The sequence below is a fragment of the Canis lupus genome, chromosome 18 (assembly GCF_003254725.2).
Source record: "Canis lupus dingo isolate Sandy chromosome 18, ASM325472v2, whole genome shotgun sequence".
NCBI lineage: Eukaryota > Metazoa > Chordata > Mammalia > Carnivora > Canidae > Canis > Canis lupus.
The window spans coordinates 42,232,178-42,258,388 of record NC_064260.1 but is presented as its reverse complement, the minus strand read 5'-3'; the positions used below and the strand labels follow the sequence as shown (position 1 = coordinate 42,258,388).

The 26,211-nt window shown below is 51.9% G+C and overlaps 3 protein-coding genes across 18 annotated transcripts in view; 2 read left to right on the top strand and 1 right to left on the bottom strand.

Annotated features, from left to right (window-relative positions):
• Positions 1 to 5,166, top strand: part of DDB2 (damage specific DNA binding protein 2) — a 38,116-nt gene extending 32,950 nt beyond the window's left edge. For 2 of the 4 annotated variants that reach the window (XM_035701188.2, XM_035701185.2), the window contains 6 exons: positions 285 to 430; positions 1,736 to 2,100; positions 2,612 to 2,754; positions 4,087 to 4,251; positions 4,392 to 4,437; positions 4,746 to 5,166. In XM_035701188.2, the coding sequence (XP_035557081.1) occupies positions 285 to 430; positions 1,736 to 2,100; positions 2,612 to 2,754; positions 4,087 to 4,251; positions 4,392 to 4,437; positions 4,746 to 4,795 (915 nt within the window). In that variant the 3' untranslated portion in view covers positions 4,796 to 5,166. Of the gene's footprint in view, positions 1 to 284; positions 431 to 1,735; positions 2,101 to 2,611; positions 2,755 to 2,995 lie in introns of all 4 variants that reach the window. The other 2 variants (XM_025452074.3, XM_035701187.2) reach the window with 2 other exon arrangements.
• A 77-nt stretch (positions 5,167 to 5,243) lies between these two features.
• Positions 5,244 to 13,266, bottom strand: ACP2 (acid phosphatase 2, lysosomal). Its single transcript, XM_025452086.3, has 11 exons — positions 12,984 to 13,266; positions 12,317 to 12,412; positions 11,896 to 11,982; positions 10,719 to 10,871; positions 10,508 to 10,606; positions 10,338 to 10,427; positions 9,730 to 9,862; positions 8,850 to 8,932; positions 8,623 to 8,729; positions 8,324 to 8,499; positions 5,244 to 6,148 (listed from the first exon to the last, which is right to left on the bottom strand). Exons 1-11 carry the CDS (start codon positions 13,095 to 13,097, stop codon positions 6,015 to 6,017), a joined length of 1,272 nt encoding a protein of 423 aa, XP_025307871.1. The 5' UTR covers positions 13,098 to 13,266; the 3' UTR covers positions 5,244 to 6,014.
• Positions 13,216 to 26,201, top strand: NR1H3 (nuclear receptor subfamily 1 group H member 3). Of its 13 annotated transcripts, none has more exons than XM_049097054.1 (13): positions 13,216 to 13,351; positions 14,080 to 14,158; positions 18,139 to 18,272; positions 18,791 to 18,903; positions 19,841 to 19,921; positions 20,392 to 20,580; positions 21,001 to 21,267; positions 21,489 to 21,697; positions 21,804 to 21,983; positions 22,131 to 22,230; positions 25,303 to 25,416; positions 25,628 to 25,722; positions 25,916 to 26,201. In XM_049097054.1, the coding sequence occupies exons 5-13, from the start codon at positions 19,879 to 19,881 to the stop codon at positions 26,060 to 26,062; spliced, it is 1,344 nt and encodes a 447-aa protein (XP_048953011.1). In that variant the 5' UTR covers positions 13,216 to 13,351; positions 14,080 to 14,158; positions 18,139 to 18,272; positions 18,791 to 18,903; positions 19,841 to 19,878; the 3' UTR covers positions 26,063 to 26,201. The 13 variants fall into 13 exon arrangements, with proteins under 13 accessions (XP_048953011.1, XP_048953012.1, XP_035557086.1 ...); XM_049097055.1 differs by having other exon boundaries at positions 18,791 to 18,939; XM_035701193.1 differs by having other exon boundaries at positions 18,756 to 18,903.
• The last annotated feature ends 10 nt before the right edge of the window (positions 26,202 to 26,211 follow it).

Below are 26,211 nucleotides of genomic sequence, written 5' to 3'. Positions count from 1 at the left end.
ATGACCAGAGAGCACAAGGGAGATTCTTGAGCGATGGAATGGTTCTGCATCCCAGTTTGGGGAGTGGGGATTCAAATCTCTACTGTGTGTTCAAATTCATAGAACTATATTCTAAAAACCATATGTTAATTCGTTAAGAATCCAATTAAAACGAAGATCTTAAGTAATAAAGAGCCATCACGGAACGCATCCCCCTGTACAGGCCTCTCAGCTGGCCTGGCCCCACGTGCTGCCTAACCTCCTGGGCCATGGTCACTCACTGGCTTTTCTCTTCCTTGTGTTAGATTGGAGCTGGAGGCAGCATCACTGGGCTGAAGTTTAACCCTCTTGATACCAACCAGTTTTTCACCTCCTCAATGGAGGGAACAACTAGGCTGCAAGACTTTAAAGGCAACACTCTGCGAGTTTTTACCAGCTCAGGCACCTGCAAGTGAGTAGCCTCACAAGGAGGGAAAGGGCTTCTAGGCGCTCAGCGTAGTTCTGCTGAGAGCATGTGTATCTCATGTGTGTTCCTCAGACCTGGCATAGGGAAGAACTGCCAGGTAGTGGAGCCACTTTCCGCCCACCCCTCTCTGAGAGTTTCCTTGGCTGCTCCTCCCCGTCCCAGGTGCCTTGCTGCTTCAGTGAGGTGGTCTTGAGCCTCCGCTCTTCTCAGCGAGGGAAGGGCTTCGGCTCTTCTGCAAGGCGTTCTTGTATTAGACTAGACCTTGATTCTCACTAGTCAACGTGACATTGGCCCAGAGAGCCACTTAGCAGTTGGAGCAGGGACTAAGAATTTAAGATTTCATTCCCTACATCACTGGGGTGCAATGAGGCAACCAGTTGCTGGATGGAAGCTTAATGGGATAGGATTGCGTCCACAGAGCATGTTGGACACCCGAAGGGCAAGTGGCTGGAGAATATACAAAATGCTCGTCACTTGGATTTCTAGACAGAGACAGGACTCTTACTGTTCTCTAAAGAATCTGGGGGGTTGGTGGGGGGGTGTCTAACTAGCACTGGACATTATCCTGGGCAGCCCCACAGAGGTCAGAATAACACAATCAGGACAGGTGATGATCCCATCAGACTCAGCTCCATGTTATTCTTCCATAAGAAACCCTCCCTCTGAAAGATATTTGTAAGGGATACAAAAAGCACTGTGGCAAGGATTTGAATGTTTGAGAGAAAAAAAAAAAAAATGAATCTGAGCTCTCCCGGCTGGGTTTTAGGATCCCAGCCCAATCCCTTCGACCTCAGGTAGTCTGAGACACAAAAGAGCAAGACAGAGCTCTGAAACTTGTGTATGCTTTTTCCCCTAAATGCTCAGAAGGGGGCAGAAGTTCCTTTCTCACCAACCAGCGGAACCGAGCTGGGCAGTCCCTGTTTGGTTTGTCATCTCCTGTGGCCCAGAGTAGAGAGTGAAGGGAGAGAGCAATAAACAAATGTTCCTCAGAACCCAGGGCTATAGGGGGCAGGCTAGCCTGGGGATTTGCTTTATGGCTCTGAGCTGCGGCTGCTTGGAGGACTCTTACTAGCTGAGTAACTGGACACATTTCTGAGCCCCGTCACACCCATCCCCTCTGCATGGTAGACAACTCTGAGTGTTCCTCACTGGGAATCTGTGGCAAGACAGTTATTCGTTCAGCAAATACTGATCAGACATCCACTGTACATTAAGACACTGGAGCGGCAAAAGAATGAGTGGACCTTGCCTCTGTCCCCAAGAATCTTACAGCACAGTTTCTCCCTCCAGCTTCTGGTTTTGCAGCCTGGATGTGTCTGCCAGAAGCCGAATGGTGGTCACAGGAGACAATGTGGGGCACGTGATCCTACTCAACATGGATGGCAGGGAGGTGCGTTCTCTGGAGCCCAGTTCCCCCCTTTCTGTCCCTTGCCCCTGGCCTCCCTGCGCCCCACCTGAACCGAGCCCTTCTCTGCAGCTCTGGAATCTGAGAATGCACAAAAAGAAAGTGACCCACGTGGCCCTGAACCCATGCTGTGATTGGTTCCTGGCCACAGCCTCCGTAGACCAAACAGTGAAAATCTGGGACCTGCGCCAGGTTAGAGGGAAATCCAGCTTCCTCCACTCGCTGCCGCATAGCCATCCTGTCAATGCAGGTGTGATATACCAGACCTCATCATTCCTGTAGAACCTGCCTATCCTACCACTTCTGGGGTTTCTCCCCTCAATATTTAGAAGCTGCTAGGTCAAACCTTTACCCTGAGATCATCAGCCAAGTTGGTGTCTTGGAAAATTCCTGATTCTAGCTGCCTCAAACAGCTGCTAGGCTTTTAGAATGGTTGTTGTTTTTCTAAGATTTATTTTATTTGGAGAGTGCGAGTGGGAGGAGGGGCAGGGGGAAAGAGACAAGCAGATTCCCTGCTGAGCAAGGAGCCCCAATGTGGGGCTCAGTCCCAGGATGCTGAGATCATGACCTGAGCTGAATATCAAGAGTCAGCTACTTAACCAACTGAGCCACCCTGGCGCCCCAAGTTTCTAGAATGTTTTTGTTCACAGCCCAGATTCACCTCTTCCCTTCCACCCCTGTCCAGACAGGAGTGGGAGAGAGGGCACCCCTGTGGGGAAAGGCCTGTGTTCTCTTCAGCTCTGGGGCTTTTCACTTGCCAGCCTGTTTCAGTCCTGATGGAGCCCAGCTCTTGACCACTGACCAGAAGAGTGAGCTCCGGGTTTACTCAGCCTCCCAGTGGGACTATCCCCCAAGCCTGATCCCACACCCTCACCGCCACTTCCAGCACCTGACACCCATCAAGGTAAGTGATGGAGGCAGGGAGCTGTGATTGTGGGGATGGACCGGGTCTGCCCGAGGTAGGGAAAGGCCAGATCTCATCCTGCACCCACACGAAACAGTCTCTTCTCCCCTGGCCTTTCTGCAATTTCTGTCCCCATTCTGAGATCCCGCTTTGCTGGGTTGCGTCTCCCGGAAGCTCTTTCCGTTTTTTTTTTTTTTTTCTGCTCAACCTACTTGTCCCCCTGTTCTGCCCTCCCTTCCAGTTACCTGCATGTGGTGCTGGCCCACTGGCTGACCTCGGCCCCCAACACTGATGGTCTTTAAGTCTTCGGATCCCTTCCCGCCCATGCCCCAGACCCACTCTTCTGCTCTCCTGGTTTCTGTTCTTTTCGAACACTACAGTCCCTCTTCAGAACTCCAGGGGTCACGCCTGTACTTCTCTGTCAAGGCAGGCCAACACCCCTGGTTGGAGTCCTTCGGTAAGCTGCTTGGGTTTTGGATCTCGGTTTCCTCATCTCTAAAAATGCAGTAATAGTACCTGGCTGACAGGGTTATTGGAAGAATCGGTATACTTAAAACACATGGCTAGTGCCTGGGAAGCACTATGTCAACGGTGATCGTTTAATCTTAGAGCGGCTCTCACATACCTCAAGTCAAATCCAAGCTCTTAACAAGGGTTCTTCACTGGCTGGTTCCCACTGATCCATGTGTCATTTCCCACTTCATGTCTGGCGAGGACAATCTCCAGCTTCCCAGGCGGGACTTGTACCAACTTTCTCCTTCCCGCTAACCATGTCTTTCCTCCTTCAAAACTTCCTTACGATTTCTTAGGAAAGCCCCCGTCTGATTCTGTCATTCCGAATCACTGCCAGATTTGTTTTGAGTGGGATCATCTGGGGAACATAGGTTTCCTTCTTTTTCTTGGCCACTAGCCATTTTCTGCTCAACTCTTTCATTCACATTGATCGAGGAGGGACAATAGTGGGATTACTTCAGAATTTATGTCCTACTTTTGGTTTTGGTTACCAGAGACTTTTTGCTTGGTTGGAGGCCTACCTCTTTGGTTAATGGTCAAGCTGATGTTCAAACGTCTATCGATTGGTATGATCTCAGGAAATACAAGAGAGAAGGCCTGAAGGTGTCCCAAGGTCCAGAGAGGCCAATTTGGGATTAAAAATGTGGAATGGTAGATGCACATGCACTTGAAAGCTGTTCTTGTAGTTTCATGTGGGTCTTACTTCCATTATTAAATTGCTGGCACTTGTATCAACAATTGTGAGTGGCAAAGAATACTTCGGAGGTCCCTCTTGACAGTACTCTGCATTTGCTCTCATGACAACTCTCCATCTCCTAGGCAACCTGGCATCCTCGGTACAACCTCATTGTCGTGGGCCGATACCCAGATCCCAATTTCAAAAGCTGTACCCCTCACGAATTAAGGACGATCGATGTGTTTGACGGAAGCTCAGGGAAGATGATGTATCAGCTCTATGACCCAGAATCTTCTGGTATCATTTCGGTGAGGTCTGGGCCCTCAAATGATGGGCGGGAAGCAGGGATTCAACCTACCTTAGCTGGCCAAAAATGACCAGAAATTAGCCATCATGTCCTCTTCTCCCAATATCTCACCTCCTCATGCTTACACCCTTGTCTCTGCAGCTCAATGAGTTCAATCCTATGGGGGACACACTGGCCTCTGTGATGGGTGAGTGAAGCAGGTTGTATCTCAGACTGGCCAAGCCCTACCCTACTCCCCAATGTTGAGTGCAGGCTCTCCTCAGCTTAGCCCTGCCAGTCACCCCAGGGTAGGAGGCAGGAAAGAAGATTTCCAGGAGACAGTGGACACTTTGGCCTAGGCCCTCCATGCCTCTTGTTTTGTCTTGGTTGTGACAGTGCCTGGCTGCTGTCCAGTGTCCTGGTTTCCTTACCAAGCCCTAGGTTCCCTGGGCCAGCCCCAAGTTCTCAGAGTCTGATAACAGAAGGTGAGAGTCAGACTGGTCTCACTCCTCCTAGGTTATCACATTCTCATTTGGAGCCAGGAGGAAGCCAGGATGCGGCCATGAGAGACACTAATGAAGGTGTGGGCCAAGCAAGAGCTTGGAGCCGCCTGAGGACAAATCCTGTAAGAAGAGGCGGCTGTGTATTAAAAGGGCCAAAGGTATCCAAGTCTTAGGGTTGGAGCAGGGACACTGTGGCATGGGACACTATGGGACTGGGACACTGGCACGTTACTGCTCTGGACTCAGCTCCAGAAACTTCTCCAGAGTTGGTGCCCCAGGTGCCCCAAGGGCCCCTGCTGTATCTAGCCTGGAGCCAGGCTTCTCTTGGAGCGAAGGTACTCTTATATGTTTGATGTGCAGTGATGGAGTGATAAGGTAGTGGTTTTCAGTTTGTGCTCACTATTGACATGGCTAATAAAACCATACCCAACTGAGCCTGTGAGTGGATCTTCTAGCACTGACCTAATTAGAGGGCTCCTTGCGTCCCCCAAACCAAAAAAAGGCACAGAAACAGAGTCTAGAACTTTCATTCTCTGGAAGCTGCCTTAGACCTATTCTGGGCCACAGTCACAAGCTGTCCAGCTCACAACCTGCATTCACCTCTGGTCCCCAAAGACCCCGACGTAGCCAAAAGGGATCGGTAGTGTCATAACTATACTGCAACTCATGCCCCCCTTCCCCCGACAAACACCCTTCTGACCTGCTCCAGCTGCAGGGTGACAAAGATGCCTGAAGCATTATGTCTAATGGTGCCTTCAGGGAGACAAAGGAAAACTTGGCCAGCGGGCCTCTGCATGATCCCATTCCCTGGCAGCCAGTGTTTATACTCCCAGAATTGTGCAGTACTTTCCACTAAAATAAACACTGGGGTGCAGAACTGTGTCCTCTGAACCATTTGCTGAAGACTCCAGGCTAGAAGAGAGAGCACGGCTTGATTGGTGGGGGCGAGGCAGATCAAGTGCTAACTCCTTCAGTTTGTCAATCCCAGGTCCTGAGTGAAACTTGCTTGTTTACACTTCTGGTCCTTAGTAAGCATGGTGGAGGCAAATCTTGTCTGGAGAGAGCCAAAGTCCAACACAGTACTTGGTAAACGTGAGGCACACGAATGCTAAGTGACGGGTGCCATGGGCCAAGCCAAGTCTCACTTGTTTGTCTAGGCTGGGGTAATCCGAGGAAGGCCAACCCAGGGTCTCCTGTCCATGGGCTGGGGAGCAGCAAGAGTCAGGAGCAAGGGCCCAGCCCACCTCCCCTAGGAGGCAGAGGGAAGGGGGCTGAGTGGTTGTCAGGCATGATCTTCTCCATCTGCGACATGGCGGTAGCCGGGAGGCTGGGCCTGCATCCGGAAAAGGACGGTGAGGAGTAGCACTATGAGAAGGAAGAGGATGGAGCCACACACAGCCAAGGCCACGATCACCTCTGGGCATGGGATGGGGTAAGGGAGAGAAAGGTCGTATCAGTGTTCATCCGACAAATACTGGATCATCTACCATATGCCAGGTGCTCTTCTTACAGTGGAGACATGCATAGGTTAGTGACAAATGATATAAAGGAAAACAAACTAAAGAGAAAAGGATAGAAAGGTACATCAGTCAGAGAAGGCATCACTGAGGAAGTGACAATTTAACCAGACATGTGCAGTCACTGAGATACTTGAACCTGAGAGAAACGGGTCTTGGGGCAAGGGCAGAGGGGATGGGCAGACAAAAGCCAGTACAGAATTTCCCTGATGTGGAAATAAGTTGGGCAAATTCTAGGATCAGCTACAAAATCAGTTATCACTATAGCAGGGTAAGTGAGGAGCAAGCAGATCAGAGCAGAAGATCAGACAACAAGCGCCTGAAGGCCACAGGGAAGAACTTGTATTTTGTCCTAAACATCATGGAAAGCCACTGCAAGATTCTGAGAAGGGTAGTGATGTGAATTGATTTATTATTTTTATTTTTTATTATTTTAAAATATTTTATTTATTAATTTGTGAGAGACACAGAGAGAGAGGCAGAGACGCAGGCAGAGGGAGAAGCAGGCTCCCTCTGGGGAGCCCGACGTGGGACTTGATTCTGGGACTCCAGGATCACACCCTGGGCTGAAGGCGGCGCTAAACCACTGAGCCACCCAGGGAGCCCCTATTTTTATTTTTATTTTTATTTTTATTTTATTTTTATTTTTAATTAACTCTGCAGTGCTGAGACTGGTAGGGACAAGAAAATCAGAAGGAACACTAGGAAGATTTTCTGTAGTTCAGGCAAGAAGTGATGGAGGATCATACCAGGGAGGCAAGAGGATGCATTTTATTTATTTATTTTTTAATTTTTATTTATTTATTCAAGAGAGACACAGAGAGGCAGAGACATAGGCAGAGGGAGAAGCAGGATTCCTATGGGGAGCCCTATGCAGAACTCGATCCCAGGACCCCAGGATCATGACCTGAGCCGAAAACAGACGCTCAACCACTGAGCCGCCCAGGCATCCCAGGAGGATGTATTTTAAAGATCAAGCTGATAGGATCTGCTAGTGGACTGGATGTGGGATCTGGGAAAGATGGTATTCAAGATGACTCATAGGGTTACACTATGCAACTGGGTGACTCATGTGGCATCTGCTAAGATGGACAAGTCTGAAGTAAGGGTGGATTTGGGGGTTAAGAGTATTTGGTTTCAGACATATCAATTTTGAGATGTTCTAGTTGACCTCCATGGAGAGACCTCAAGTTAGCAGCTAGATGTGTGAATCCGTAGCTCAGAGAAAAGGTTATGAAACTGAGTCATCAAAGCATGAACTCTGCATGGAAGTGCTATGTAAAGCCATGAGGTTCGATGGGATCACCTTGGGAGTGGGCACAGAGGGAGAAGGGCCAAGATGAGACCTGGGCCCTCCATTGTTTGGTGGGGAGAAAAAGCCAGTCAGGAAGCTACCTAGAAGTCAGAAGAAAAACCAAAGAAAGCCAAGACAGAAGAGTCGATTATATCATGCTCCTGAGAGAGGAGAGAAGCTAAGAATCGGTCACTGGCTTTGATAAGAGGGTCATTGATCCTTTACGAAAGGCTTCACTGGAGGTGACACAAGCCTATCTACTGTGAGTCTGACAGAACGGGCACTGAAAAAGCGAAACCAGAGTCTAGGCAAATCTGCAGGATTCCACTTTCACAGGAAACCGACAGAGCGGTGGCTGGAGGAAGATGGGGCCCTGAGAGATCTTCGTTAGACTTTTAGATGTAACTGACCTAGCAGACAGGAAACGCGGAGGCCCCACAAGTCCCTATGGAAGTGAGAAAAGATAGATCCAGAGCATAAATGGAGAGGCTGTTGGCCTTAGGTAGTGGGTTACACCAGCAAGTAAGCTAGAAGATCTGCTGGTGGGAGGATGAGCCCAGGCTTTCCTGAACACCATTATTTTCTCAGTGATATGAGAAGAGAGGGCATTGCCTGAGAAAGAGGGATAGGGAGAAGGTGAGGAATGGTCTCAGGGTGGGGAAGTAAACTGTCTAGGGAAGTGAGTCAGATGGCTAGAGGTGCAGCAGCTCTCCAGAGACTTGCGGGTAGGAACTGAAAGTCGTTCTGGGACATCAGCAGCAGAGTCAGGCAGCAGCTCACCTGTGTCCGCAGGACCACTTGCCAGCTGGCACTCCTGCTGCCAATCCTTGGGCACAACAGGCTCTGTGAGGTGAAGGAAGTCCTGCAGTGGGCAGCGGTGAAGGCAGCCAGGCAGGATCAGTGGCCAGGGAGCCTTGTTACTCTCATTCCGAAAGTACATCTCCACTGAGAAATTCCTGAGGATCGATGGGAGACAAGACGGAAGGTACTCAGAGGGCCTGTCACCGAGTCCTTGGGCTGCCCACAGCCACCACATTGGTGCCCCTCCCCAAGGCAGACCGTCCGGTAGCTCCACTCACCCATTATCTTCCTGGTACAGTTCGAATATGTGGCAGGAGGCATAGGGGGCTTGTTCCCCATTGTAGACATCCAGTGCCATTTGCAGAGCGACCAGGGTGGTGTCATGCTGTGAGAGGGGAGCCCCCTGTCAGCACTACTCTCCCCTCAACCCTCATGCCCAGGCACTGAAGAGAGAAGAAATCTAGCTCCTTGCTGGACATAGCAGCTGGGGACTATGGGAGCTTACCGCAGAGTAAACCAGCAGCTTAGGGAGCTGGGACGAGGTTGCCATCAGGGTCAGGTTCTTCCGTATCTGAGCCAGCAGAACTCCTGAAGGAGAACAGTCCTCCGTGACAGAGGCTCCAGCTACCCCTGTCTTCTGGTCAGACCTGTCTGTGGCCCTTTACCCTCTGCCAGTCCTGAGTCTGATCACCTGCGCACTCTGAGGGGGGATGGGAACCACGCAGCCAACTCTCCAGCACCCCTCTTCTCTCAGAACTTTCACATTTACAAATGGAAATGAGATAAAACAAGGTATTGGTATTTCAACACCAATAATAAAGACCTGCCCGTTTATAAATGAGCTACCCAGGCCCTGCTCACATCTGAACAATCACTCCAGTCTGGCACAAATATGAACTTTTTTTTTTTTTTTTTTTTTTTTTACAAATATAAACTTAAGGTTGTTTCAGAACATGCGAGACAGTGGCGTGTACGGGAGCTCGGCCACATGCAGGCTCGCAAAGGTTTAATGGCCAGCCCTCCCTTGGGTGCTCCCATCAGGAAACTGGCACGTATGTGACTCTCAGCCTTCTTGCCAAGTGGCCCTCAGTGGTTCTCTGGAGGGAGGAATTCGTTTAAGGGGAGACAGAGGGTCTTCTGACAGGTGACACTTAAGAATATGAACGGTAGGGGAAAAAAGCACACAAACTTGACAGTCGCTCTACAGCGACAGACGCGCTAAGCATTTGGAGGGCTGGAGACTTCATTGGCTAATGGGAGGTCTGGTTTTGAAGGGGCAGAGAGCACTATAGGTAGAAAAGTTAAGTGTGTGAGAAACCCTCCAGAGCAGATTTTTAATGCTGTGGAGTCCTGATGGGGAATGACACGCTGCTCTTATCACTCACCCCCCTGAAGCCGTGCCTTCTCTGCCTGCTCGTAGATCCCGAAGAGGAAGCGGAAGCTGAAGTCCTTTAGACGGCTCAGACGCTGCATGGTTTGGGGTGAGGCCCAGGGTGGCAGGACCAGCCCGTGTGTTTGCTGTGTATCGCAGCGGGCAGGTTAGCTCCCCAGGCCTAGGCCAGAGCCTCTCCGGGGACAGCTCTCTTCCCCAGCGGGAAGGTGCCTGTGTGTGTGAGGGAGGGAGGGAGGGAGGGAGGGAGGGAGGGAAGGAGAGGAGAGGAGAGGTGAGGCTGAGGGCCTAGAACCAGGACACATGGTGGACAGGACACAGGGAAGGCAGCTCAGGCATGAAAAGCGTGACTCAGCAGGATAGAGTCGGATACCACGAGAGTTCTGGGTGGAGAGAGACAAGAACTGCTGACAAGTCATGAACCATTTCCCACTCTGAGGTTTTCACCCGTGAGGGAAATTCCTTTGTTTCACAAGAAGCAGCCTGTCTGGACCTCCCCGGTGGAAATGGTATCCAGACACTGTACGCTACTTGTCCTGGTCACCTGGGCCTGCTGAGGTGTGAGGAAAGAGAGCTCATACCGGGGACACTAAGTGGGCTCACCTCACAGAAGAGTGTGTCATAGACATTCCAGACGGTCTCCAGTGTCACGTCGGTAAGCCCTGTCTCGTTGGCCACCATATCCAGAAATTGCTAGGAGAAACGGACCTGGGGATCAGTACTGCCCTGAGGGAAAGGACCAGGGTGGTGATCCCCACTTCAGCCCCACTCACTGCATTCTGAACACTCTCATTCTGATACTCTGGTGTCTGTCGGGTCTCGTTTTGCAGCTGCTCATATCGGGGACACGGGCCCAATGGGAACTTCAGCAGCTGCAGACCAAAGCAGGAGAAAGAGAGGCAGAGAAGGAGTTGGGGATCAGCAGGCCCATGGCCAGCGTTGTCCCTCTCACCGCCTCCAAGGAGGGGGGCCGGCCAGTCTTACCCTATCCTCAGTAATGGGCACAGTGTGGACGGGGATAGGCTGCCAAGAGATATTTGGGTTGAAACGCTGCATGCCGTTGGGAGGGAAGAGTCCAGCCAGGTTGGCCTCAGCACTCATGAGAGTACGGTCAAAGTCTGTGCTTCGCACGTAAACCTGCAGAGATGACACCAGTTTCACTTGAGTGGGGAGGGGAGCTTTGGCCCTGTCGTGGGGCTGGAAGGGAGAACCTGTACTTGACGGCTACCAGCAAACTGTGGCCCTCTCCCTCTCTGGCTCTCTGGCCTTCCTTGGCCCAAGCACTCAGCTAGGGGCTATAGCTGCCACCCCGCTGTGAAGAACTCCTGAGGGGATGGCTCTAGTTCAAATGCTCTCCCAGTCCCAAATGCTTAGTCAGTCGGGCTGTCACGTCTGTCTGGTTTTCTAACAACGCCCATCTCCCTATCTCTACCAGGGGTCCTGGAGGGCAGAAACTGCCTCAACCACACACACCCCTTTATAAAGTGGCTTAGAGAGCAGGGAGGGAACGGAGATAACTGCTTGTGCAAAGGGAGGAGGAAGCAGTGGGGAAGGGCAAGAGCAGGAGAGAGCTGGCCCCCAAGGGAACAAGAGCATCAAGAGACTCTTTAAGATGTCTGTAGCCAACAGCAGTAACCAGAGGAACAGCTCTCCCCATCCCTGGGGTAGGAAGAGGGCCTCAAGGAAGCCAGCACACTTGCCAATCTTCCCTGACACGCCTCCTCTACATGTGATCCCTGCTATCTTTATCTCCTGGCCCTGTGTGGTTTATTGTGTGTCACCCCCGCTACATTCCAAGCTCCACGAAGACAGAGATCATATCCGTGTGGTGCACCATTTCATGCAAAGTGGTAGCACAGCGCTTTGCCCTTCGTAGGTACTTAATAAGCATCTTGGACGAAGAATCCAGGTTGACAGTATCAGAAAAGACTTTGCCAGGCCCTCAAGCCTCAGTTTGGATGCTTGATCAATTTTGCCCTTTCCAAGTCAAGGAGGGGCAACTTGGCATCTGTGACTATGTTCTACACAGCTCTTGGATGCCTTGTCCTGTAGCTGTAATCAAAAATGCATGGAAGGAGGCCAGAGTGCCCCAGGCTCCCTGAGGGCAGAGGGTGAGAAGGGCAGATTCTATTCCTCTTGCCTCTCGAGCTCCCAGCCTTACCTCTTGCCGGTGGTAGGAAGTGTTGAGGAAGCCGTGGTAGCGCTGCCGCAGAGCCTGGCCCAGCTCCCAGTGCTGTAGCATCCCTTCCTGTGGGCACAACCCAAGGGTTAAGAGGGAAGGGACCACTCGCAAGTCCCACAGGGCTTGGGCACTGTTGCTTTCCAAATTTCCCCTGGCTGGAAGTAGGAGTGGGTGAATCTGATCACAGATGTCATTCACTAAGTGGCCTGTGTATGGCACCTGTCCTGGGTACAGAGGACAGTAAGGTTAAGAAATCCAGTCAAAGTCAGCACCCACGTGGGAAATGACAATGTGGTGAGGCCCCAAGATCTGTAGCACGCTCCAGAGGTCACTCATCCTACAGCCCCACCTTGGGGGTGGGGGTGGGGGGAGGGAGGTGTGTGTCTGGCTTCTGACCCACCTTGGTTAGCTGCCCAAACCCCTGAGGCCACTCGTCTTCCTGATAGGGGTCCTTGGGGTATGTCTTCACTGGCGAACGGTCTCCATGTCGGTACAGCTGAGGAAAGAAAAGGGTTTGCCTACAGGTCAGAAGGTTCCTAGATGGGGACACAGCGCCCACCTCTGCCCGCTGTTGGGGAGGGAAGCCCTACTCCCTCTGGGAAGCCTTAAGTCTATGCACAGCAAAAGACCCCGGACAGAAGTCAGTAACTTTGAGCGGGTTCCAGAGATTCCAATTTGGCCAACGCCACTAGAGACCATAGGCGAAGCCAAAGATACAGGTGGAAATGGAAGAGAGAAACGAAAGCGATGCAAGTGGCGGGGTGCGGGTGGGGGTGGGGTGCTGGAAATCACCAAAGGCTTGATTAAGGGAGGGTCTCTTTACGGTTCTGCAGCATGCCTGCCCCAGGACAGGCTCACCTGACCTATGCCCTGCGAGACAACTCCGGACCCCCGGCCTGCCCCCGAAAATAACCCGGCCCCCACCCTCCAGGCCGGGCGTCTCCCCCTGCACCCGCTGCAGCTCCGCGGGGGACCCCGACCCAGCGCAAGCCCCGCCCCTCCCTCCCACCGCGGGCCTGTGCCCTTCCAGCTCGGGCAAGCCCTCCGGCCACCCCGGCTCCCGGTACCAAGGTGACGAAGCGCAGACTCCGGGCCTGGGTGGGTGGCACCACGAGCAGGTTCGCGCCAAGAAGGAGCTGGAGCAGAGCCGCCCCGCTCCACGCAAACGGCCCGCCCGCCATCGCCGCTAGAGACTCAGCGGCACAGAGGCCGGAACCCGCTGCGTGGCACCTCCAGCTGCCGCCCGGACGCACCCGTCAGGACACACGCCGGAAGTGCCTTCGCCGCCATCTTGCTGAAGGAGGGGCAGGGATGGTGGGAGCAGGAGGGACCTGGGAGGGGATGCGTGTGGGAGGCCCGCGAGGCGGCCGCGGCGGAGGAGCGTGGGAGTGTGGCGCGGGCTCGCGGGGCGGAAGGCGCTGGAGACCTCGTCTTGGTAAAGAGAGCCCCGAACTCGGGTGGGCCTCGGCCACGGAGACCCTGTAACGAGGTGGCGCCTGCTGCGGGCCGGACAGTGGCTGGGAGCGCGAGCGCCCCCTCGGGCCGGGGTGCCGCCGGGCCTCAGCCCAGAGCCAGAACGGCTGCCGAATTGGGGCGAGGGTTGGGAAGTGCAGGGCGCCCTTCTCCACGCCCCTGCCTTCTGGTGGAATTTGAGCCTTGGCCCCTGGCTCCGTTCCCCGGAGAAGCCCTGTTTGGTGCAGGGCACAGCGTGTCAACAGTTCTTTGGACTCCCTGTGCCCTTTGGGGTTGGTCCCAGTGCAGCCTGCCGCTCGTGCATTTGAGCAGAGCTCCAGGACACCTCTCACCTCTCTCCCAGTCCTTTCCCTTCCCTTCCATCCGTCCACTTGCGACTTTGGGGTGTCCTGGAAACGTATCACGCCTCCTCCGAAAGGAAAGTGTTGCACAGTACATTCAGACTTTGCAAAACCAAAGCAGTGAATCCGTGGGGGAGGAATTTCAGACCGGTGGGGGGATATATACAGGGATAAGGGGAAGGTGCATAGCTTAAAAGTGGGAGAAGATGGAGTTTCCATAGAATCAGAGACGCCCTGGGCCTTGGCTGTTAGGATCCAAATGCAGCCAATTTGGCCTCATGGCTTTGTGACTGAGCTCGGAGTGCCTCGCAGCTCCAGAGTCACGGGCCTTTGGGATGCTTTGATGCAGATCTGCCCACTGGAAGCAAAACTACCTCGGATGGTTGGAGAAATGAAAACCTGATCAGAACGATATGGGAGAAAACCGGGTCAGTATTTTGCCCTACAACACCAGATGCGATTATTTACATACACATTCCAAGGTTGTTAGGAAAAGAACGAATAGAAATTGAGAGCTGAAGGATGGGTAGGCAAATAGTTTCTTAATCTTACTTACTCACAAGCACCTTTAATGAATCAAATGAAAATTTGCCCCCATGTCCCAGAAAACTGTCCACACACACACAAATGGAATTTTGCATGTAATCTCAAGAGGCTGGTGAAGAACGTCAGTAGTTTTCATAAGTCAGCATCTCTGAATCCCGGATCTAACCTAGTCCCCTTACTTTAAAGGATTAGGAAACAAGCCCAGAACGAGGAACTTGTCCAGGGTCACAGAGTTTAGGATAAGGGATTAAAACTCAATATTTTCTGATTCCCAGTCAAGTAGTCTTCATAATGGACTATTTCTTGCTGGCTCCTCAAACTGCATTGCTAAACCATGTATCTGGTGGCCCCCAGATACCTTCAATAAAAGAGATTATTTAAAAAGGAAACCTTTTCACGTTGGTGGGGTTGATTGGAGCATGGCTTATTGGCAAAATTCTGCGTCTTAGTGGGAGTTCTTGAATGTTTGTTTTAATATATCCCTTACTCTTCTTGCAATGTAGCCAGACCTTTCTGATTTCAGAATAAATCTTGGGCTCACTAAATTTTGGCAAGTAGAACAAATTCATCTCTTGCTTTTCTTCCCACTTGCTAAAGTATGTTTGAATCCTTTGTGCCTGCAAGTATCCTGTGTAGGAGGGATTGATGGAGCAGATATTTCATTTCTGTAGTGAAAAACAAATCCAGGAAGCGTGAAGATTATACCACAAGTATGTGGTAGAACCAAGAGGTAAGCCATGGCTTCTTGGCTCCCAGTTTCTGCAGGTGATTCTGTGGTCTCCATACCTTGGTTCCTAACTACAGACACAAAAAACTAGGCATGTAGATGGATAGGTAGATAGATACAGGGGCCTACCCCAGGCTGAATAAATCAGAATCTCTGAAAATGAGGCCAGGTTTGGAAACCACTGTTGCACTCTGTGTTGTCAGAAGCAAACCTAAATCCAGGTGAGTTAACCTTTTTTTTGTTTTGTTTTTTGTTTTTCCTTTTGGGGAGGCAATTTTTTGTAATGGAGTGAAGTGTTTTTTTTGTTCGTGTGATTTTGAGTTTGAGCTTTTGAGTGAGTCAGCTCTACCTGTATTCAAACTTGATATTTGCCCACTTGCTAGTAATTATCTCCTGGAGTTACTATATATGAGGATAAATAACACATGCAAAGATAAACATATGTGGAGGTAAATGTTACTTTTCTCCTTTCTGCTTTGTATATCATCTCTGAACTCAAGCCTGGGAAGCAGAAATTCCTGAGTTCTCTATTTTGTGATTGGGAGGTTGGGCACAAGTTGTTTGAGTGCCCTGCAAGATGACCCCCACACTCTGCATCTTTCCAGAATGGTGAAGGAGGGAGCAAAAATCCATTTCCCTAGTCTGTCCCTCCTTGTAGCCTGCTTCATGGGAATTTGAGTACTTTCAGGGGAATTATCAAGTAGTACATATGACTGTGAACTGGTGAATGCTCCTGTATTTTTGCTTCAAGTTTCCCTTTGCTGCAAGGAAAGCTTCTGGAGGTTCTAGGGATCCCAAATACGACCTGGAAGATCCCTGAAGGTGCTAAGATCCCCGAGGGGCCAAAGAAACATAGGAAAGGCCCTGTAGCACTAGGGGGCTTTGCACCTAACACCTGTGGGCTAATGGAACCATTCTGTGGGGGTGGATCTGGCAAAGCGAGACATGTGACCCCAGCTGCTGATCATCTGACTACTTGCTCGGGTTTGGGGGAGAAGTCCCAGTGGTTGGTCTGCAGAAACTGTGGAGATGGTGCCAGCAGGTTTTAGGCTTCTGTTTTCCTCTCCCTTTCCCTTTTCACAGTGGGGGAGGCTCCTGAACCCTGTAACCTGAAAGGGTAGCTCTGGCAGTAAGGCACTGGTCATGCTTCCTCCTGTACTTGAGATAAAGCAAGCTAACCCCCTGGCCTGGAGGAGATGGCGCCCTGACCTGCTTATTGAGCAGCTGGCACTAGCCTGGGTCAAGAGGGCTCCAGATGGGCTGGTGTGTGTGGTCTCGGGTCCTGGGCTGCAGAGAGGCTAAGATATCAGGAGAGGGAGCTACAGATCAGGAGTAGATGAAACAGGCGTTTCCCAGCTCCTAGAAGGTAGGTCATCAAGCCCCAGACTAACATTCCATCCCACATTCCTTATAACCAAATGTTGCAGTGACATCTCTGACTATACTTCTATGCTGATGCTTCTGGGGGTGGAGAAAGGTGGAGGAGGGAACTGGATGGATGATGTGAGTGCTGGGACAGAGTGGTTGCAGTTTCCCAGAGGTTGGAGTCCCTGATGTCTACTTTCCCAGGACAGCTGGGACCTTGTGAAAATCAGGAAAGGGACACATGGAGGAAGAATGAAGAGCCTTGTGCTCATGACTCAGAGATGCTCAGACAAGGGTGGTGGCCTTATGAGGGGATGACCTTGTGATAAGAGGGAACAAGAGCTAAAGCTGGAGGCAGAACTTTGAGATGGGGGGTGTCAGAGGGGCTTTTCTGAAATGTGAAAGTGAATACATGGGCAGATTTTGCAATATCATGCAGCCTGCTGTCTTCTCCAGTCTCTGCTCTCCAACCCCCACCCCACCCCATGCTTCCTCCCCATCTTTCACCACGTTCGTTTTCTGTTTCTGCTTTCCCCGTCCTTCTCCATCCTGTTCCTCCACAGCCTCTGTCCACTCCTTTTTCCCTCTCTTCCCTGGTGCCCTGTTCATCTGTTTCAATCCCTCTGGCTGCCTGCCCTGGCCTTCTGTCCTTCTGTCCTCTGATGTGGGGCCCATGGGAACTGGAGTTCACAGCAAAACAGGAAGAGCCTGTGAGCAGGAAACTGGGAGCAGGGCAGGGGGTGAACAACCAGCAGTAACCTCAGCTCCTCGCCTCCCACATCTGGACTGAAGCATCCCCAGGGCTCTCTGTCCCTCCCACTGCAGCCCTGGCTTCTTCCATCTTGGTGCTTCACTGGTCCAGCAGACCTGAGAGGCAACCGGACAAGAGTATTCCTGGACTCTGATACAGGAGAAAGAGCACAGGGACTAGAGTGAGGACATCTGGATTCTGACCCCAGTTTGGTCACTAGCTCTGTGTGGTCTTGGAAAAGGCTATCCCATGAGCTCAGTGCACTCTGTAAAATGGTGCTCCTGTTACTTACCCTCCCTCCCTCTTGGGGCTGCTTTAAGGACCAAAGGAGATAGCGAGGGATTTGCATGTGGAAACAAGCCCTGGAAGGTTAATAGCGTACAGATTCAAGATGATGGGAAGACCTATAGTTGAAAATATTGGAGGTGAAAACAGCTACCCTCGAACACTTACTATGTGCCACACCTTGTGCTATGTGCATTTACTTGTGACAACCTTATGTGGCAAAAATAATTATCATCCCTTATTTTAAAGATAGGGAATCAGATTCAGAGACATTATGTAACTTATCAGGATCACACAGCTACTAAGAGAAGCAAAGGGAGGATTTGAATCCAAAATCTGAGCGCAGAGCTCAGGTGCTAAATCAACAAGATGAGATGGATCTGACTAGAGTTAACAAGTGTGGAAGAGGATCATTCTTTTTCTTGTTTACCTATTCATTTAACAAACAGGAACATAGTACCCACTCTGTTGCCTGCTCTGTGCTAGGCCCTGTTCTGTGAGCTACAGGGGAGATAAAATCAATAAAACATGGTATCTACCTTCGGGGATGGATCTCCCATTCTAGGTAGCAAGGCAGGATAGCTATGGCTCTAGTCTCAGCAGATGCTGGATAGAACCTACCATCACTGCCGATGGAACCATTCCCAGTTGTGAGAACCTGCATACATGTTCCCGGGTCCACCGTGGACTGGCATCTGGGTCACCTGCCATCTCTGTCCCTACCCCCATCACAGGCCTGCCACTGCTCTTCACCTGGCTACTTCACATCTCGGTGGCCCCCTGCAGGGTACCAACACTCAGACACCCTGGGAGGATAAGCACCTGCTTCTCCACCCCTGGAGTTCTACCAGTGTGGCCGAGGCCTGGGGTGAGTGGGGAGAGCCTTTTGGCCTCATCCCAGAAGCAGAGGAGGAGGAGGGAGGCTGGGAAAGCAGGCTGGGGCTCGGTGTCGCAATTCTGGGCAGTGCCGGGACCTTTGCTCTAAGAGGTGTCTATGGAGGGGAGGGAACACCGACTCTGAATGCTGCCGGGATTGGGGTAGGGGTGCCTGGTAGGTAGTCCTTCTGTAAGAGCAGCTAAGAGCCACCGGGGTGAGGAGAGGAAGGGGAGAGACGTGGAACTGGGCTGGTCTACAGGGAAATGTGACTGTCATGGTTGGGGGCAGGGGGGCAGGGGTGAGGCTGGGCTGAGGGGGCGGGCAGGCTGGGGAGGAGTCACCATGGTGGGGAAGCTGCCTCCTGGGTGTGGGGGACGGCGGCCAGGGCTCTGGTCAGTTGTCTCCGGTCTGCCTAGCAGGAAGGAGAAGTGGCCCGACCCCTTGGCAGTCCCTCCCCTCAGCCTTTCCCCACAGTACTTCCCTGGGGCTCCCGTCCCTCACTTGCTCAGCTCCGACTCTGCCAGCGTGAGGCCTCCAGACCAGGGATTGCACCATCCTCCCCTCCCAGCAAGGGGGCTCCAGAGACTGCACCAGCCAGGAAGTCTGGTGGCTTGGGGATTCGGTGGGTCCACTCCTCAGCACTGGCCTGGGGCTCTGTGTGAGTCTGGAGTGGGAGGGGGTCACCCTGTAGAACTTAGGGGTCTCTGGGGAGAAGCGAAGGACGATGATGGTGATGGCAGCCCAGGCAGCAATAGGATAATAATTCCCGAGGGGTTCTGGGGGAAGGGGTCCTGGCTGTGGGATGGAGTGACTCCTAGAGGCAGGAGGTTTGTGCTGGGGCCCTGGAAAGTGACAGCACTGAGGGCGTCTGACAAGCAGTGAGTTTCACTGGGCGAGTGAGCCTCAATCCCATGCCCTAGTCCTGGCCAATTTTGGCTGTCCCCCGTCCTGGAGTGAGGGGAAGGGCTCTGAGAGAAGCTGGGCAGACATGCCCAAACCCTCTGTGATAGCCTGGAAGGGCCCCTGGGGAGAAAAGGCAGCAAGGTGGCCAACAGCTAAGACTTTGATGTCAGAGACCAGAATTGGAATCTTGGCTCTACCATTGCCTAACTGTGTGGCAATAGGCAATTTACTTAATCTCTCTCTTTTTTTTAAGATTTCATTTATTTATTTATGAAAGACACAGAGAGAGAGAGGCAGAGACACAGGCAGAGAGAGAAGCAGGTTCCATGCAGGAGTCTGATGTGGGACTAGATCCCAGGACTCCAGGATTGTGCCCTGGGCGGAAGGCAGACGCTCAACCGTTGAGCCACCCAGGTGTCCCTACTTAATCTCTTTAAACCTCAGTTTCCTCATCTATAAAATGGGCATAAGAATAGCCATGACATCCTAGGCATATCTAGGGGAAGGCATAGAAAGCTTTAGCACAGGCTGCTGGATACATACACAGCAAGTGAATGTTAGCGGGTGTATTAGTACTCATAGGATTGGGTAGAGAAGGTTGCTGAGGCGAGAAAGGAGCCCAGTTCTGAAGACTGTAACGTGGGTCATTCCTGCAGGACAGCCTCCTTGGTAATGTCCAGGGCTCCAGGAAGAGATGTCTTTGTGGCTGGAGGCCCCTGTGCCTGACGCTTCTCCTGGTAAGCCACTTCACTCCAGCCCTCTCTGCATTCAGGGCCCAGGTCCTCTCCTCCCTCAGGAATCAGCCTCCTGCCATCCCCTGGAGGGCAGCCCAGAGTTGATTTTGGTATTGCTTGCCTCCTGCCCGGACTGCCTGTCCGTGGGTCTGGTGCCGGTCCTTCTCAGCGTGGGCTTGCTGCTGGGGAGAGTTGGCATGTCTAGTGCTTACCAGCACTGGCTTTGAAGAGCGCTGAGCTCTGCAGTGGACGCACGCCAGCCCCTCAAGGGGACGAGAGTTAACATCCTGAGATGCAGGGGGACTACAAGTGACCAGCCCAAGAGCCCTACAAACCCCAGGGTCCTGAAGCCTGCGCCAGCATTTTGCTGCCCTCTAGGGGTAGAGATAAGTTTCCAGTTTCCCAGAAGAACGTGGAGGAAGGGGATGGGAGGGACCTGAGACCCCCTTGTGCCTCTCTTTTGGGGGGCCCAGACTCGGCAGCGGAGCTGTGGGAGCCCGACACACAGGATGCCAGCAGCCAGGCGCTGGGAGGCAACGACTGCATCCTTGGGGAGGAAGCCGGCACTCCCCAATCTGCTGGGGGCTCTCTGGGGGCAGGGCTGCAGGCAGCAGAGCCCACTGTCCTGCTCCCCGGAGTGGATACCCCTCCAGAATCTGCAGGTGAGGAGCTGTTGGATTCGGAGGCGGTAGGGGCCCCCTGGATCTGCGAGGGGTACCTTGGGGCTATTTACCCCTATAAGATCATGGTTAAGTCCAAAGGCTTCGGGTTCTATTAGACCCGACTGATCCAAGTGTGAATTTTGTCTCCACTTTGGGCCTTTCTGAGCCCGTTTCCTTATTTGTGAAATGGAAATAGTAAATAGTACGTGTCTGCTAACGGTTGTGAGGTCGATGCACATAAAGGGCTTGAGCAGGACCTAGGATGTATAGCACTTGGCACCTGAGACCTACTTTCTCATAACGGACAAGACAGCCTACTGTGAAGGGAACAAAGGTCACTGGGTGCTCCGGGCCATGGCCATCTGGGCACCGAGCTTTTTCCTTGGAGAAGAACATTAATAGGCTCTCCCCTGTACCCAGAGCTCCGTCCACAGAAGCGGAAAAAGGGGCCAGCCCCCAAAATGCTGGGGAACGAGCTGTGCAGTGTGTGTGGGGACAAGGCCTCTGGCTTCCACTACAATGTGCTGAGCTGTGAGGGCTGCAAGGGATTCTTCCGCCGCAGCGTCATCAAAGGGGCGCACTACGTCTGCCACAGTGGGGGCCACTGCCCCATGGACACCTACATGCGTCGCAAGTGCCAGGAGTGCCGCCTTCGAAAATGCCGCCAGGCTGGCATGCGGGAGGAGTGTGAGTGTCTGGGGATGGGAGTGGGGGGAAGAGGCTGATGGGCAAGGGGTGCCAGGGTGTGAGGCCAGAGAGGCAGCTGAGCCTGCAGGGCCTAAGTATGGATTAGTATCTCTTCCTTGCCTTTACCCAATGCTCTCGGCTTTTCTGGAGCCTCAGACCACCCCTCTGCCCCATCCTGGCTGCTCATTTCCCCTCCTCATGTCACACGACCGTGTCCTTAGGCGTCTTGTCAGAAGAGCAGATCCGCCTGAAGAAACTGAAGCGGCAAGAAGAGGAACAGGCTCAGGCCACATCCATGCCCCCCAGGGTGTCCTCACCTCCCCAAGTCCTGCCCCAGCTCAGCCCAGAGCAACGGGGCATGATTGAGAAGCTGGTGGCTGCCCAGCAACAGTGTAACAGGCGCTCTTTTTCTGACCGGCTTCGGGTCACGGTAACCAGGGGAACTGGGGAAAGGGGGCTGTGCCCAGAGCACTGGTTGGCTCCTTGATATCTGACTCAGTGTAGTTCATTTTTTCCATCCTTGCCCTTCTGGGTAGCCTTGGCCCATGGCACCAGATCCCCAGAGCCGGGAGGCCCGTCAGCAGCGCTTTGCCCACTTCACCGAGCTGGCCATCGTCTCTGTGCAGGAGATCGTTGATTTTGCCAAACAGCTGCCTGGCTTCCTGCAGCTCAGCCGGGAGGACCAAATCGCCCTGCTGAAGACTTCTGCGATCGAGGTGGCTGGCGAGGCCGAGGGGTGAAGGGAGAACCAAAGCGGGACTGTCTCTGGCAGGGGCTTCCAGACAGCTGGGTGGGGAGCGCAGGTGCCCCATGCCAAGACCGGCCTTCCGAGCCCCTGTTTGAGGTCTGCTGCTTGTGTGCAGGTAATGCTTCTGGAGACATCTCGGAGGTACAACCCTGGGAGTGAGAGTATCACGTTCCTCAAGGATTTCAGTTATAACCGGGAAGACTTTGCCAAAGCAGGTAAGGACCAAGATCAAAAATGGCTTGGGCGGGGTGGAAAGACACTTCTTGTCATCGGGCTCATAGTGACTACAGAGACACAGGCCCAGGCTTTGGGTGGCTGTACGGGAAGGCTCCACTTGTTTTTCCAAGATAGAAAGTCAGAGTGGTGTTAGGCCTCTCTCAGCTGATCCAAATAGACTTCTGTTCTCTGTTGCATTTGCCCAGTGGTCTTCACACACAGTGTTTCAAGGAGCCTGGCCTGTGGGTGGGGGCTTCCATAGAAGTGTCACCTTAGAGGAGGATCAGTGACACAGGAATGTCCTTCATGCTCTCTAGCCAAACGAGAAACCATTTCTTTTTTAAGATTTCATTTATTTATTCATGAGAGACACAGAAAGGCAGAGACATAGGCAGAGGGAGAAGCAGGCTCCTCTCAGGGAACTTGATGTGGGATTTGATCCTAAGACCCTGGGATCACGACCTGAGCCAAAGACAGATGCTCAACCTCTGAGCCACCCAGGTGTCCCAAGAAACTCCATTTAATATTGTGCTTCTGCATAATGTTTTGCTTGAAGAAAAGATTTCACAGCTAGGAAAAAAAAGAGCTTGAAAAGCACTGCACTGAGCCTTTTAGTATCTACTGATGGACTTGGTTGTGCTTTTTGAGGATCTTGGGGACTGATTTTCCCCCCTACTCTTTTTCAGTTGCTTTTTCTGATAAGTTGTGGAACAGAAGCTGAAACATGGCAATTGTAGGGCAGTTTTCGGATAAGAGTGAACACTCCCATCCCCGTGCTGCACCTGGAGTGTTTTCTCCAAGAATTAGTTCCCAGGACTTCTCTTTGCTCCTTGCTTGCAGGCTAAGCAGTGTTGGTTTCCTCATATTCAGTTGCTGGTAATGTTTGTGTTATAGGGGGGCAGTGGTGGGAAAGAATGGAATGCTCACAGGGTTTTGGAGGGACTAGAACTTCAGCTCAGCAGGAGACTGAGTAGTTTATTTATTTATTTTTTTAAAGAGCTTGTCACTTTTTTTTTAAATCTTTTTTTTTAACATTTTTATTTATTTATGATAGTCACAGAGAGAGAGAGAGGCAGAGACACAGGCAGAGGGAGAAGCAGGCTCCATGCACCGAGAGCCCGACGTGGGATTCGATCCCGGGTCTCCAGGATCGCGCCCTGGGCCAAAGGCAGGCGCCAAACCGCTGCGCCACCCAGGGATCCCGAGACTGAGTAGTTTAACACATGAGTGAGTGGGTCTGTAAAATAGGGCTTATGCTGTGTCTCCATTCTCAGGGTTGGCAGGTCCTGGTTTCCAGGGCAGAACTTATAAAGTCCTCTCTTTTTTCTGGCGACACAGACCAGCTCATGTGCCTCTTGTTCCCACACAGGCCATCCAGTGAGCTTTCTAGAAAGGCCTCCTTAAACAACAGGGCATGGCCGAGGTCTATTGGCATCTCTTGCCTTCTGTAGTGCCAGGTGTGCCCCTGAATTGTGTAGGCACCTAATGGGGCAACTTGAGGACTTTTTCCAGCTTTAAAACCCAGCCTTGCTTCCTTTATCTGCCTGTTCCCCAAATGCTGCTTCCCCAGCCCTTCCAAAGCATGGTCTCCTCCTCATCCTTCCTAACATCCTCCTTTCTAAACCCTTTGCCATTCTCATGTGAAGAGTGTTCCTTCAGCACTTGCAGAATTGTGCCATCTGAATCTGCACCTATTTATAGATTCATTTATATAAGCAGTTTCGAACCATCATGTTTGGCTTTTTTAAAAAAAGATTTTATTTATTTGACAGCAAGAGAGCACAAGCAGGGGGAGCAGCAGGCTCCCCACTGAACAAGGAGCCCAAGGTGGGGCTCCATCCCAGGACCCTGGGATCATGACCCGAGCGGAAGGCAGACACTTGACTGAGCCACCCAGGTGCCCCTCATGTTTGCCTTTCATTTCTTTTTTGTCAGTGAGGTCTTGGGTAGGAGGAGCAGGGGCTCTCTTTTGTCAGATCTCCGTCCTTCTGTACATCCACTACCATATGCTGCATGCAGTGGACAGCTAAAGATGTGCACGCACAGTGCTGGAGGTGTCCATTCAGCAAGCGTGAGCAGACCTGGCAGGGTACACAGCACAACTCCAGAACCTATTCATCCTCTCTGTACAAAGGGGCCGTTCACAATTTGAGGTTTAACACCTCACCAAGAAAGGCTTTATAAAATGGCGCTTGTCCATTAAATGTCTCAACACACACTTGATAAACATCAGGGTGAAAGTGCAGGAAGTGACTAATCAAGAAGCCTCAAATGGAAAAGTTAGCAGATGGTTGCTAAAAGAAATCAGAAAGCCTGGGGGACAGGGAGGGGTGGGGAGACTTTGTGATGGCAGAAGTGTGCTCTAGATGTTATGACTTTAGGTCATGGTGTGTTGGACTTCACTCTCAGCAAAAAGACTGGTTCTATTTTTTAAGTTTTATTATTTATTTAACAAACGCTTATATAGGAGTTACCATTCTAAGGACCCATTATGAGGTTGGTGCTGTTATTATCTTCCATTTTACAGATGGAAAAACCAAGGCCCAGAGAGTTTAGATAACTTATGTAAGGTCACGCAGCCTAATAAATGGCCAAGCCAGGGCTCAAACCCAGGCAGTCCGATGCCACAGTCCATGCCCTCAACCACATTGCTGTGTTCCTGCTGGGACGTGAAACATGAGGCATATCTCTAGTATTCAAATAAGGCCAATTGCCAGTGAAAAAGTTTTCTTTGAAAACAAAAACAAGAGTTTTTCTATTTCTAGTAATGTGGGGCCCCGGAGAATTGCAGTAATAGCAGGTATTATCATTTAACTCAGTACCTCCTTGTGTGCCAAACACAGCACTATACATGCTTTGCATGCTTTGTGATTTAACCGTCACAACAGTCTTAGAAGTTCAGATATTCCCATCTCACAGATGAGGCTTAGAAAAGAAACTTGCCTAATGTTACCCAGCAGAGCCCTGGAGACTTCTTAGTTCCTAATAGTTCCCATAAGTTAAGGAGTTGGAGGAGAGAAGGAAGTTCCTGCTGCTGGTGCTGCACGCCCCACTCCCTTCTTCCTCCCCAGGGCTGCAGGTGGAGTTCATCAACCCCATCTTCGAGTTCTCCAGAGCTATGAATGAGCTGCAACTCAATGATGCCGAGTTTGCTTTGCTCATTGCCATCAGCATCTTCTCTGCAGGTGCGATGAGGGGCAGAAGGGAAAAGGAGCAAGAGACTTGCATCAAGTGGGGCTGCAGGCCCCATAGGGCAGGAATTGTGGGAGTGGGAGCCCTCCATTGTTGTGCTACCTGGGAGAGGGTGGGGCATGTCCCTATTTGGGGGGTGTGATTTGGGGTGTGGCACTGAGACCCTGGCCACACCTGCTCCTGACCTCTGTTGGTGACCTATAGATCGGCCCAATGTGCAGGACCAGCTCCAGGTAGAAAGGCTGCAACACACTTATGTGGAGGCCCTGCATGCCTATGTCTCCATCCACCACCCCCACGTGAGTCTCCCCAAGTCACCTCCTGTTCTCCTCCCCACAGGCTCATCCCCAGACACCCCTACTTCCCCTTCAAGTATCCTTCCCTGACTACATTTTGCACAGCTAGTTCTCTACCCATCCCACAATTCCCCTATCCTTGCCCCCCTTCCCTGGGGAGAGACAGACACTATACTTGTCTCTCTCCTTCCCTCAGGACCGACTGATGTTCCCACGGATGCTAATGAAACTGGTGAGCCTCCGGACACTGAGCAGTGTCCATTCAGAGCAAGTGTTTGCACTGCGCCTGCAGGACAAAAAGCTTCCCCCGCTGCTCTCTGAGATCTGGGATGTGCACGAATGACTGCTCTTCCCCCCCATATCTTCTGTTTTCTGAGGCACCTGCCTGCTTCCTAGAGGTGAAGCAGATGGAGAAGGGCAAACATTCCTGGGAGCTGGGCAAAGGAGATCCTCATTGTGGCATTAAAGGAGAGTCAAAGGGTTGGGAGTCTG